This window comes from Lissotriton vulgaris, chromosome 7 (genome assembly GCF_964263255.1).
Source record: "Lissotriton vulgaris chromosome 7, aLisVul1.2, whole genome shotgun sequence".
NCBI classification, from domain to species: domain Eukaryota; kingdom Metazoa; phylum Chordata; class Amphibia; order Caudata; family Salamandridae; genus Lissotriton; species Lissotriton vulgaris.
In genome coordinates this window covers 1,359,029,827-1,359,043,097 of record NC_141695.1, presented here as the reverse complement: position 1 = coordinate 1,359,043,097, position 13,271 = coordinate 1,359,029,827, and the positions used below count along the sequence as shown (strand labels likewise).

At 42.6% G+C, this 13,271-nt stretch overlaps 1 protein-coding gene across 1 annotated transcript in view; it reads right to left on the bottom strand.

Moving 5' to 3' along the window:
• LOC147703693 (syntaxin-1B) overlaps positions 1 to 13,271 on the bottom strand; it is a 410,801-nt gene that overhangs the window by 96,541 nt on the left and 300,989 nt on the right. The window contains exon 6 of the mRNA XM_086932048.1: positions 3,715 to 3,823. Coding sequence (XP_086788174.1) covers positions 3,715 to 3,823 — 109 coding nt within the window. The remainder of the gene's footprint in view (positions 1 to 3,714; positions 3,824 to 13,271) is intronic.

Below are 13,271 nucleotides of genomic sequence, written 5' to 3'. Positions count from 1 at the left end.
TGCTCAATAGTAATGAAAGCGCTTCCACTGCGCAGGTCTAGTCATGCGATGATCTCTAAATATGACTGGCGGTTCTCTGCTAGAGGAGCAGAGGTCACAGCTTCTGTTGGCCTAGTGGGCTGGTGGGCCACCATCCATATCCTAAATGACCCACTCGGTGTATTCAGAGGGGGGGTTGTGACTAATCCGCAAGCATTTGAGATTGGCAGAGGAAGCCTCTGATGCCACCATTTTCAGTAATAGGAAGCCCCAATGTGTAGGTGAAGGATTACTTTGTGCATGTCCTGTTGTGAATTTGTACATGGAGAAGGACTCGTATGATAGTGACACACTGTACTGAAGGCAGCGGTTTAGTGGGTTTACAGGGTGGCCATTTTAAACCATCGGGACTCTATAACCCAACTCTACATTTCTGTAATGGATAGCAGTTGTAAAGGCCGAAGAGGCTAATGAGTTGGCTCAGAAACAATCAGACATTCTGGGGATGGATAACTTGGTTGCACTAATTTGCACCACATTACTTAAACTGCCCAAGAGTTGCTAATGGTAGGATGTTTTTCTCTCAATTTCCCCCCCCCCCCCGCGATCAGAGCTATTTTGTGGCAGCAAAAATCAATGTTCATGTGTCGTCAATGTAGAATGCATTTATTTTTGCAGTCGGCAGCGGTGTTTTGTGGCAACAAAAATCAATGTTTATACACGTCTACGTAGAAAACGTCTGAACATTGATTTTTCCTGCTGCAAAACAACACGGACAGTCACGAAAAGAAGTGGAAACAAACAGCCGAACACTCCAAGACACAATGAGCCTTATTTGCCAACAAAGAAAGGTAAAAGTACGGGTAGAGATTTACATCTCCACCTGAGCATACATTTGTTTCCTTCCAGTTCACCAGCTTTCCCAGTAGTATGCAGTAGAAAGCCATGACAGGTGCAAGCTTTCAGGCGTGCTACTGGGAATGTCACGTGATGTGTCTCCAGGGCTCCTCTCCTGCTGTGCGTATTTCTACATAGCGTGCAATTCCACACAGTAGGATTGGAGCTGCCTATACAAACACACATGTTTCTTGCTCTGCAAGAAAAACATGTATTCCTGTGGAGTAAGCTCTTCCCATACACTCGCAGCAAACCTCGGGATGATCTGATCCCCCTCCCATTGTGGAGGGCAGGGAAGCAGTGGTTAATTTGTAAAAAAAATAGATAAATGCCGGGGCTCTCGTCAGGAGGCAGCTTGCACCAGCCCATATTTCCTGTTAGCACAGTCTAAAACAGAACCAACTACTAACCATGAAAGCAGGAGAGGGTGTGACATAATGGCTAGAGCTGCTGACTTCGGATCTGGGGAACCAGGTTCGAGGCGTTGGCTCAACATCCTGTGATTCTGGGCAAATCCCTTAATCTCCCTGTGCCTAGCATAAAAGAATGTGTCCTTAACGGACCCGGTGTTGATGATTAAGTGCCGGTGCTGAGCACTGGAAACCACCGGCTCAAATAAAGCACTGAAGGGAAGTTGTCCCAGCACTGCCGTGAGTAAATCTCTTATCATTTCCAGGGCACGGAAAGTGGTTGGGTCAAAGTTTTAGGCAACCATAAACCTACATGTTGAAGGTGTTGCAAACTCCCATCAAGAAACTGCATCTTGGAAATCCTACTACCGACACCTGGAATGGGGATTACAACTGCAGATTTCTCCGCACTTGTGGCACAGAAAACTAGACTAGTAAACATGACAGGCATAAACGAGGCATTAATGTTGCGTACGCCTTTGTAAATAGGCTCCAGCATTGTGATACGTAGCACCCCCTGGACGGTAAACGCAATTCAGTGCAAACGAGCTCTAACTGGGTGGTTATAGTAAACTGGTGAAATTATGGGAAGCCCATAAATGTTAATAACAAAGCAAAAAATTAAAAAAGTTCAGTTTACAACTAGGGTGGATGTAACTGGCATAATTCCATGTAGCGTAATCATGCAGAATTACCTAGATTTCTGCAACATTATGTAGAGTTATGCAAGGAGAGTAATTCTGCGTTTAGCACTATTTTCTTATCTCAGGCATACCCCCTTGCATCCAAAATGGATGTGAGGAAGCTTTTTGTGCTAGGAAAATAGTGCTAAATGCAATAGAGCATAAAAAGCAGCACGAGGAGTCACTCGCACTTGCTAACTGTGCTCTCACGCTAGGATTTTCCCTCCAAAATTCTTTTTATTCACGCAAGTAGGCATAATCACGTTGTTATCATTAATTCTGTGTCAAAGAGTAACGTGAAATTACTGAAGTCGCTCCGATTACTCCAGCGCAATTAAAATGAATCCAAGTGAATCCAAAGCGTATTCATTATGTTGAGCGATATCGAATGCAGCAACACGTCCTAACAAGGGTACAATGGGCCCTAATACAAGCAAAGCAAATAGGAGCTTCAGCCACACTGCTGGCGAGTAAAAGAGCTGAGATTATGGGCCAATGAGCTCTTCACTCCTCTGGGACACTGTACTTGCTGCACCAATTGTTGCTGTATCCAGGGTTAGGTCTGGTCATGTCCAACGTACACTTTGTATCTATATTTTGTCTCCAAACATTCATCGATACCCCCCTCATGCTTTCTTTTGTAGGCTATACCACCAAACAGGGCACCCACCCTCAGAAGTAAATGCCAAACCACTCCCCATAAAGGCCACATCTTGGTACATCTGACATATACCCACACCTCACCATACAACATACGTTTTAACCACTTGTTGTCAACTGTATACTTGGTCTGCATATGATGCTGAAAATGTTTCTAGCCTGCACTTACAGAATATATATCTTATTTAAGCCACAATCAACCTTACAGGTCCTCCCTTCAGCAGCACATCCACATATTCCCTTAGTTTGTGAATTTGTCACGTCCTCTACATAAAGCTCCACCAATCATTAAAGTTTGCGCATGTACTTGCGCAAAACAATGTCATTTTGCTCTTCAAAGATGGACCTTTACCCTGTTAACCGAAGTGCAAAATAAGCGTCGGTGCGGGCGTTCTATAGCGCGGGCAGGGCCGCGTCGGCCAACGGACGTGCGCAGCACTACGGAGGTAGTGCTCAGGACGGCCATTGGCAGACGCGCGCAGCGAATGGGTTAAAATGGTAAATTGATGCTATTTTTTCATTGCATTTTGGCTTATGAGTGCCTGGGCAAAATATCTGCAATGTCAAATCATATTGTAACCACCGGAAAACGCTAATGTATTGATTCCACTAGTAATTCCTCATTTCTAAGTGGATCAACAAGGGAACTTCAGTTTATCCCTCACAATTCCCTGTAACTATGAGTTACTGGTACCTTTGGTGTTGGTAATTTCACAATGGTGGTGTTATTGAGCCACACAACAGGGACCTTTATGTTGTAAATACTTAATTTCAGCCAAGGGCCATAATAGTTTCATAATGATACCAAGATTCATAATACAATCTAAAATGCATCAAACAAAGTATATTTATATTTGCAATAAAATAAGCCTCGATCTTGAATAAAAAATGTAAACCAGCCACTAGACATTCCATTAGAACCACCCCCAACGACTTCTTTAAATTAGGCCCACTGTGCTGATTTGAAATGTCATTGTGTACAATGTGACACTCTAATCTGTTCAAACTGATCGCCCTTAGCCCCAGTGAGAGACACATCACCCTAATTGATCCCCTCACAGGAATGACCCTTGCAAATAACTTACTGATCTCCAGCTGTCTCTGGATCCGGTCCTTGCAGCGGTCTCGATACTTGGACTGGGTGGCGTTGTACTCGGTCATCACTTCCACAAACTTGCGAGAGAGCGTGGAGTGCTGTGGAATGGAGAGAGAATAAGATGGAGGAGAGAAATCTTGTCAATATTGTGTGAATACATCTCATATTGTACAGTGTTAAAACTATCTAAGAAATATTTAGATATTCACCAGCTATGGTGGGCCACATGATCATAACCCATTCCCCAAGTCTGGTGGAATTCGGTTCCCTTAGGTTTTTTTTGATGTAGTGAAGAACAACAAATCCTGAATAGAATTACACTAAAAAGGGAATGAAATTAGAACTTTGCTTAACATATGTCCTAGTTAGGGGTTTGGTGTAAATCAACTCAGTCGTTTTGAGATATTTGTTGGCCAGTGTATATAGTGTATAGACATAGTACTGGACAGACTTAAATGCAATAAATATTAATTTAATTGATCGAATTTTAGACACAGACCTTATAGGGCATGGGCAAAGTAGGCTATTGCCCAGAGCCCCACCTCCCAAGGAGCCCCCTGGGAAAATGGACCTCCTCTTTCTCTCTCACTTCTGTCTATTTCTGTATGACAACCTTTCTGTTCTCTGCCTTCCTCTGCCTTTGTCTCTCTATGCCCAATGGCATCTAAAGGGTTTTGGGGCCTGATAAGGCATAGTCCAACTGTTTCTGATTTACTCCATTTATGAACGTTTTTTGACATCATGTGGGCTTGAATTAGCCCACAATTCAAAGTTTTTCCCAACAGAGCCCCCCACAAAATCTGTTTTGCCAAAGGCCCCAAAAATACTGAAAACCAAACTGATTTTAGGGAATCTAGTTAAGATTAACTTTGAAAAATAAATAAATCTGACTGGTTAAGGGAACATATATTTTCAGTGCAGGCTCCACAGACCCCGTCATAGAAAAACTCTGACAGCCTAGCCACAATGGAAATTATTTGTTCCAGCTGCCATTAAGCAGTGCAAATGTAACACAAATACTGTACTCCAGTAAAGATAATGTGGGGGCACAAGGTATGATGTGAGGGGGAGTAGCAGAGGAGTAGATACTACCATCGAAAAATGAAAAAGTGTACCTTTTTCACTGCTGAATCCATAGCCACCCCCTGTTTTGCAAATCTGGGGAGTATGATTTTGAATGCATGTGCTTCACAAATCAAAGTTGGCTTCTCTGAGCTCGAAGAGCTAGCTCAGCCGCTGATCCACTGTGCCATTTTTGATTGGCGGACCCACTCTTGGGTCCATAGATCAAAAAATAATTGTTGGCTTAAGTGGCCTGGGAGCATCATTTGACCTGGGGACGATGCGTTTAGAAGGCCCAGACAGATAAATACTGCCCTTTAAAAATGGAGAAACAAAGATCAAAGCTGTGGATGTTGGATTGGGCGACGCCTTGGACTTGTGAACTGCATAGCTGCTTTTGTGACTGCGCCATCAGCAAATAAGACGCTAATGTTTGCATATAGCTGTGTCTGAACTGGGGTGGCGAAGTGAGCTAAAGAACGATGAGGGATACAACCCAGATCTGTGACTAGGGGTGAGTGTAAGAAAAGTTTCAGCGGTCCGTCCATCATCTCCTTGTGTTTACTAATGTATGAAGTGCAAGGACCTAACCCTTACTAAAGACCGGAGATTTAAACATTCATTTTTAAGTTCTAGAGGTTGGGGACAGAGTACAGGACATAAGCAGAAGCCACATCATGCAACCGTATTGTGCACAGCCAAAGCCTGTGCCCAGAAGAATCTCTGGGTCCAGTGACCTGACACTGAAAGTGCCCTAAGGTCACACCCTGCACCCTGTACTCAGACCCCACTCTGCCAGCTTGCCACCAACTGATGAGGCTTTAAGGAATGTTAAAACTGGAGACTAGAGTCTTAGAAAGTACAGGAAAAGGAAAGTAGGACAATAATGACAAAGATGTCACACAACAAACAGCAGAATAGAAACACTGCTTGTCACAGTTTCAATACATCCAGTACAGTTGTTACAATAAATACAATAGATTATATACTTTGTTCCCTGTCAGACAGTTTTGTACTAATACAAAGACATTTTGCATCTCTAGTTGTACCGAGTGACCTCTTTACAGACAGTAATTTATCTCTATAGCGCTTACTACCCCATACAAGGTGCTGAAGTGCTTTGCGGCAAGTAGCACGCTACTCCAGAACCCAAGTTTAGTGTTTAAGCCAGTGGTTAAATGCTGGTTATTGTGATTAGTCATGTCATTCAGTGCCAGGAAAGCTTCGCGGGTGAAAGCTCGCCTTACAAATACACATAACATAACATGCTGTCAAGAAAAAATTGCATGCATTTACTCCAGTTACTTTTTAATAAATTAAAAATAATTCCAGTTAAGTGTGATCATTAGTGGGGGCTGTAGCATACTCCCCAGCCAGATACCATGTAAATGAATCATGCCACACATGGAGCTTGGCATTACATGTCTTTATTCTTTAGAGTGTAACCGATAACTGACACGGACTGGTCATGAATTTTAATAACCACACCCAAAAACGTATGTCACTAGACTACGGAGTCCATTAGGGACCATAGGAGTCCTGCACTCCATGATACACAAGACACTACAGCTCCCCCTCTGTTAAATAAAAAGTACAAACAAAACATGTACATCATAGTTCCTCAATCAGTCGTTGGGGTGCTCAAACCCCTCCTTCAGATGTCATTGTTTGAGGTTAAGGAGAAACAGGAGAGGCAACCACAGCAGCCACTGGCGATTAAAACACAGTTTCAGTCCTTAGGCTCTCCTGGCCCTCTGATGATAGAGTCTCACTCCTGATGCATCAAACCCACAGACTCTGAGGCAGGCGATTGAAATGTGAGGAATCCCTTGTAATGGACTTTCCAGGGCGAGCAATCACTATGTGTCCCTTGGAATTCACAACTTGCAATGGATCAGCATCAAATAGAGCATCAGATTTTCATTTTCACCTCTGTCTGACAAGGACTCCTTTTTGAAAAACTAAAATCCAGTACATCAAGGTTTGTCTGCACAAGTCTTCATTCTGGACTTGTGAGATGAATTGGTGATTCAACCTTTCTCAGCATCAATTGTTCTATCAGTTGTCCACTGGGGCAACTTGGTACCCATAGCTCTCCTGAACATCATGGTGGTCGGACTTTCGCCGGTTGTAGAATGAGGAGTTGATCAGAATGCTCGAAGAGCAGAATGAAGAACTGACTTTAGCTCAAGTCCTTCTATTGCAGCGTTCTGTATGGCTTTCTTAAAGGTGCTAATAAAATGTTCAACAGCACACTTAGCCTGTGGCCAGATAGGTGTGCTTTTCTGGTGTTTGATATTTAAATGAGTAAGTCAGTCTTTGAATTCATGACTATTGAATGGTGAACCACAGTCAGATTTTAGGACTGACGGAACACACCAGGTTAAAAATAGTCCTTCTAGTCTTTCAATGATCCGATCATGAGTGATTGACGAAAGGTCTTCCACCAGAGGAAACTGGGAGCACTCATCTACAATTACTATGAGATAATGTCTATTGTCAAGGGGTCCAAAAAAGTCAATTGCAAGTTTCTCCCAGGCATGTTTTGGAAGATCCAGCCCATTCAAAGTATGCTGGGTTGCTTTTGGACATAAACTGTTACATAAATGACAAGCCTGTAGCTCTTTTTCAACCATCTCATCAAGATGAAGAAAACAAACACGGTCTTGAAGGGTTCGCATAGTGGCAACAATTCCACAATGTCCCTCAAGGACCACTTCAATGACTTGTTGTCTGAGATTTTCAGGAATGAAAGTTCTTGACCCTCACAAAATAATCAATCCCTTCTTGTGTAACTGACAGTGCTTCTCGCACATTCTTTAATTTCTGATATTCAATTTTGCTATTGAGAGGTCGAGCATGTGTTCTCTAGGATTGATAAATATTAATGTCTTTGAGTATGAGCATATTTCATTCTGCATTGGTAGCAGCACTTATTTGCTCCTCAGATATGGCTGCTTGGGTACTGGATCTCACAATTAAATTAAGATAGCCCTCAACCATTTTAGAAGGGGTACTCTGATACTTTAGGGGCACTTGAGAAAAGTAGTCAGCAGGGTTTTCATCTTTTTACAGCTGGAGCACAATAGTGTAGTCATACTCTTGTAGTCGTAACCCCTACTTCTCCATGCAAGGGGGCATCTTGGCCTTTGGATTGCCAAAAATAGTGACTAGTGCTTGGTGATCAGTAACAAGTGTAAAATGTTTTCCAAACAGAAACACATGAAAGTGTTCCCAAGCCCACACAACATGTGAAGCTTTCTTTTTCAGGTTGGGAATAAGCTTGTTCAGTCTGCGACAAACTCTGGCTAGCATACGCTGCAAAGCGCCTTTACATGTCCACTATGTTGAGCAAGAATCATGCCCAAACCCACTGGGCTGGCATCCACAACAATCTCTGTATGCAATTTAGGATCAAAATATGCCATTTCAGTAGCATTTTCAATTGCACGTTTGATTGTCTTGAAACTTTGATCACCCTCTTGTGACCATTGAAATAAAACATTTTGTTTCATCAGGTCTCTAAATGGTGCACTCACAGAGGCAAAGACATGAATGTACTTGGAGCAATGACAGTCATCCCAAGAAAAAAAATGTAACATGGTTACATCTCATGGAGGAGAGGAGGAATAACTAAGCCTGAACTTTGGCTGGTTCTGGAGTCCCTTCATCAGAGAAAATGTGCCCAAAGAATTTTAATTTTATTTTGTAAAATTCCCACTTTTCAGAATTCAAAGTAAGCCCTGCATCAGCAAGTAGACGGCATATTTGGTTGTGGGCTCTATCATGTTCTTTCCGTGTGGCCCGAAATACTAGCATATCATCACTATAATTCATACTCACAGCTGAGGAAACTCCGAAACTCAACCTTTTGTATCCACATGTTGAAATTTAAAATCTGATTCTCTAGTTTTTTTGATTGAACTATGCATCATCCATTTTTACCCCTGCCCTACTTTCAGCCCTGGCTCTATCCTTGACATCGCACCTGCATAAACATTGGTAAAGAATCTAGATTGGGGAATTGTAGGCTATGTACACATGCGGAGTCAGTGCAAAAGAACAGCTGGCGTCTGCTCGGAGCTTTCAGACAATGGTAAAGCCTCAAGTAAAGATTACCCAGATAGCCTATCTTGTTGTGCAGCTTTAGGATGCGATGATTGTACAAAACACCAAGGCTGTTGATTCTTACTGTTACCTCATTTGTGTGTTCTTCCCAAAGCTCTATTAACCCCATGGCATCCCTTGTTTGTGGTCTTTTGCTATAAAAACCAGTGTAACCATCATTCGGTGTGCTTCCTCCTTGAGTATCTCTATGGTGCTTACCTGATGAGGCCCCATTCATGAATGCTAATAAATGATCATGGTTTGTACTTCACTCCAGTGTCGATTCCTCCTTACTTGTTTAGACCCCGTGGACGAAGGGTGGGCCTGCACAAGTGGGTTTTCGATAATCCGCTTCCACAAACTGACACCCAACATTGGGCCCCTTCGAAGGCCCGCAGTCAGACCAGGGAAGGAGATCGTGTCAGTAAGACAAACTTCACTGAGGAGCGCACCACCTGAAGAGACTAGTTCTCCTGTCCAAGGTGATTTTTCAGCTCTCCAACTCTGATCTACCCGGCGGCTGCTAACCTCCACTGGGGCCCTCGGACGGTCATTCTTTTGGATCAGGAAGGATCGACAGGTGGGAGTTGAAGACTATGAATAAGGTAGATTTGTATTGAACTGGTTCTTTTGGTTATTTGGAATTTGTTTTGGATTTGTTTAGAATTTGTTTAGAACCTTCTTTGGAATTTGCTATTTGTATTGATTAACATTTTTTCTTACAGGTAACCTGAGAACATTTTTTATTTCTCTCTGTTGATAAGTTTTGTATATCTTATAATATGCCTGTAATGAGTACACTTTGGAAGTTTTATTGCTGCTGCTTTGATAAGCAGAGCATTTTGGAAGCAAGTGAGCCGGCGCCACCAGAAGGTACGCCAAATTTTGAGATGTACATCAAATATGGTATTTGTCCCATCATGTATAATGCATTGTCGAAACAAATATACAAAATGGGATCCCCAGTTGCAATGGCCATTAGAGGGAACAATGGACCCTCATAAACTCGAGTATTCACAAAGAAAGTTAGGCCATCTAGGTTTGACAGTTTGCGTATGTGGAGGAAAGAAGTGAAGAAGCGGCAGCTCAAGGCAGAGAACGTACAAAGGAAACAGGAAAGGAAGACAGAGTATCAGAAGTATAGGGAATTGCAGGATAAAGAAGTTCAGGAGAAAAATGAATGTTTAGATTGAGAGCATATATTGCTAATATCTAAGCAATATATAGTCAGGCCAACAGTAGCAGCTCAGGTCCACCCAGAAAATGCAGATTCAGACATTGATGGATTATTGATCGAACAACCCCTACCCCCTTATTTACCCTTAACACCTCTTCTCCCTGGCCCACCAAATGTCGTTCCTCCTGTACCTCCGGCTCCACCTCCTTTACCCACTGTTGTCCAACACCCTATTTTCCAACCAGTACAGGTACATCCTTTACCCTCTCCATCCCAGGCCACTGCGTCCGAAATGGCTAATGATCCCGTACCTCCTGTACCTGTCCCGACCTCTCGAATTCTTTGTTTTACTGTACCTCAGTCACGTCAGGATGCAATAAGGCTGATGCTGTATTAAATTGGTTGAGCAATCAAGAAATGGAAGTAGAAGAAATGATGGATCAGATACAGGATTTTTATGAGGGTGAGTTTCTTTGTCTCATAAATAAGCTTTCCCATCAACTCATAGTCCAATGGGAGATGACTACAGGACAGAATAGTCCCTATGATGTTAGAGCCATTAGTCAACAGTGCCACATAGGAGCTTTCCCTGTAAGTAGAGTTAACACCGCCATTACAACAATAATTGGATATCATAATTAACTTTCTTCCTCTCTGCGGATAAGACCCATGAGGGAAGCCACACCGCAGTTCATTCCTGCAAGAGGGAATGCAGATAACGATGACCCTAATAGTCCAAATGAAGACATCATTTTGTGTCCTTACATCTTGTGCATTTTCTTGCTCTTCACACTCAACGCCGATCCACTCTGGGGCCCTCTGGTCTCCATGTCAGCGGACAAGTAGACCACTCAATGATATCATGTTCCAGCAAAGTCTCTATTTCTTTTTCAACAGCTTCATGTGGATGAAATGCAATTCAACGATGTTGTTGAGCAACAGGACAAATGCCCTCATTAATGTGAATTGCACTTTCATTTCCTTTGTTTTCCTCATCTATGGAACATTGACAGAAACCTATTCATTACATTGTAATTCACAGATATTAGTCCCATGTGAGCAGCAGTGCAGAAGCTGAGCAAACAGGCACTCAACAAAGTGCCCTAAAGGACATGGATTGGGGCTTGTACCTTCGTCTTTTTGTGTGTCATGGTAACCAAAAAATGAACTTTGACTCTGCAACGGCGTTGAGGCTGCCCACATGTATACTTTGGTTTATGATGGTGTGAGAAGCGTACTGGAGACAGTTCAGGGTACTTTTCAGCTGGCATGATATTTATCGATGCACCACTGTCTATGAAAAGCGGCATATAGCAATCATTAACCTTCAATTTTATTTTAGGACAATAAATGAGTGTCATAATTTCACTTGTCGATCCTTTTCCAGCTTGTATTCTTCCTTGCAAAAAAACAACTTTACATGTGCATGTCTTACAGTAGTCAGCATCGACATTGCACACCCATCTTCTTCACTATTGCTCGACAGTGACATCAAAGAACCTTTCAATGAGGAATTAGATGACAATCGGCCTCTTTCAGTTTCTAGTTGCCTCAACTGATGTTATTGTTTACTTGGTGGGTGTGACTGGAATGCTTCTGAAACTTTCTGGCAGCCATTTTGTCTTCATAACAAGATGCACTGGCAGCCATTTTGTTTTCACAATGTGACACACTCACCCTTACTCTCACTTTGCAAACTGCAAAATAATTGTTCTCTTTCCTGCAGCCTTCACATATCTGTCAATGGCATGACATTTACCTTCATGCGGAAAAGAAAACACAGCTTCTTTTTCTTTGGAGACATCATTTTGTGTCCTTACATCTTGTGCATTGTCTTGCTCTTCACATTCAACGCTGATCCACTCTGGAGCCTTCCGGTCTCCAAGTCAGCGGCTTATTTGTCGGCATGTTCTTCAACTCTAGCCGCCATAAACACACACACTCTAGACTGAGCATTTCTCTGGCCATTCGGTGTCTGAAGGAATCAGAACGGCAACCATCTATGACTTTTAGGTGTATGATTTTTTTCGATTGCCTGTTTTTCGTCACTCTTGATTTAAAATGTACCTTTCACAATCAAAATTTGCCACCAGATTGAATTTGAGGTACACTGCTGAATTAACATCATGATACCACCTGTGGTATTTTCTTTATAACTTCCGTTACTCCTTCTCCTGCTATGTTTTTGAGATATTTGATGACCTTTTTGTCATCTGCTACTTCCAGAGCATCAATGAAATCATCAAAAGCTTTGATCCAGGCAGTCCATCTAGCACCAATATTTTTCTTCTCTGCAGTATTGAAAGTAGATGGTGGTTTCAGAAAGAGAGCAGCCGTATAAGCAGCTGTGGAACTTACTGACTTTGAGAGTGGAGTTACTTCCAACACTGTTTGCTGGCCATTAGGACCTGTCTCATTCATACAATCTTGATGGCCTTGTGACATGCTGGCCTCTGGTTCGTCCCAGACTGATTTTTAAAATGTGGCCTCTTTCTTCTCAGCCAGCGGAACTTTCAATCTTTGAAGAACTTTGGAGTTGTACTGAGCCCAACCCGGCTACTCCAGTGGGGTGCCTCTTCAGGATCGACAGCTCCGAAAACGCAATCCCAGTGTGTTCACTTACACAGCTGCAACCGAAGCTGAGATCGGATGCCTCTTGTAACTCTGGTTCAGGTGAGTGAAATTGTATTTTATGTATTTAAGGCTTTGCTTTCCAACACCTGGTTGGTCTCTCCCTTTTAGCGCTTCTTCGCCTTTAGCGACTTCTGAACGCAGCATTATTTTTCACTTTGCTGTCTCTGTTGGCGTTCTTTACCTGGTTATCACTGCCTTTACAAACTTTATTGTACTGTATCAATGATGGCTCTGTGTTGGGTTGTGGCTCGTACTTCTTATCTTCTCGGTCATATTAGCAATTTTCTGACAGACGATAAATGAGATCTTCTGAAGGGCTTTGACTTTCTTCGAAGGTCTTGCACTTCCTGGAGTTGCACTTTGACTTCACATACACCAACTGTCGATTCTCACTTTGTTTTCTGGACCTCTCAAACTCTCTGGGAGAGCACTATCAACTCTGCAGGTTGCAGGGTTTACGTATTCCCTACTTGTCACCAGTTGTAGTGTCTTCCCCAGCATGGTAGCATTTAAATTAATCAAGCTACTCAGAGTTCGGTATTATGCATCTTTATTCTTTAGAGTGT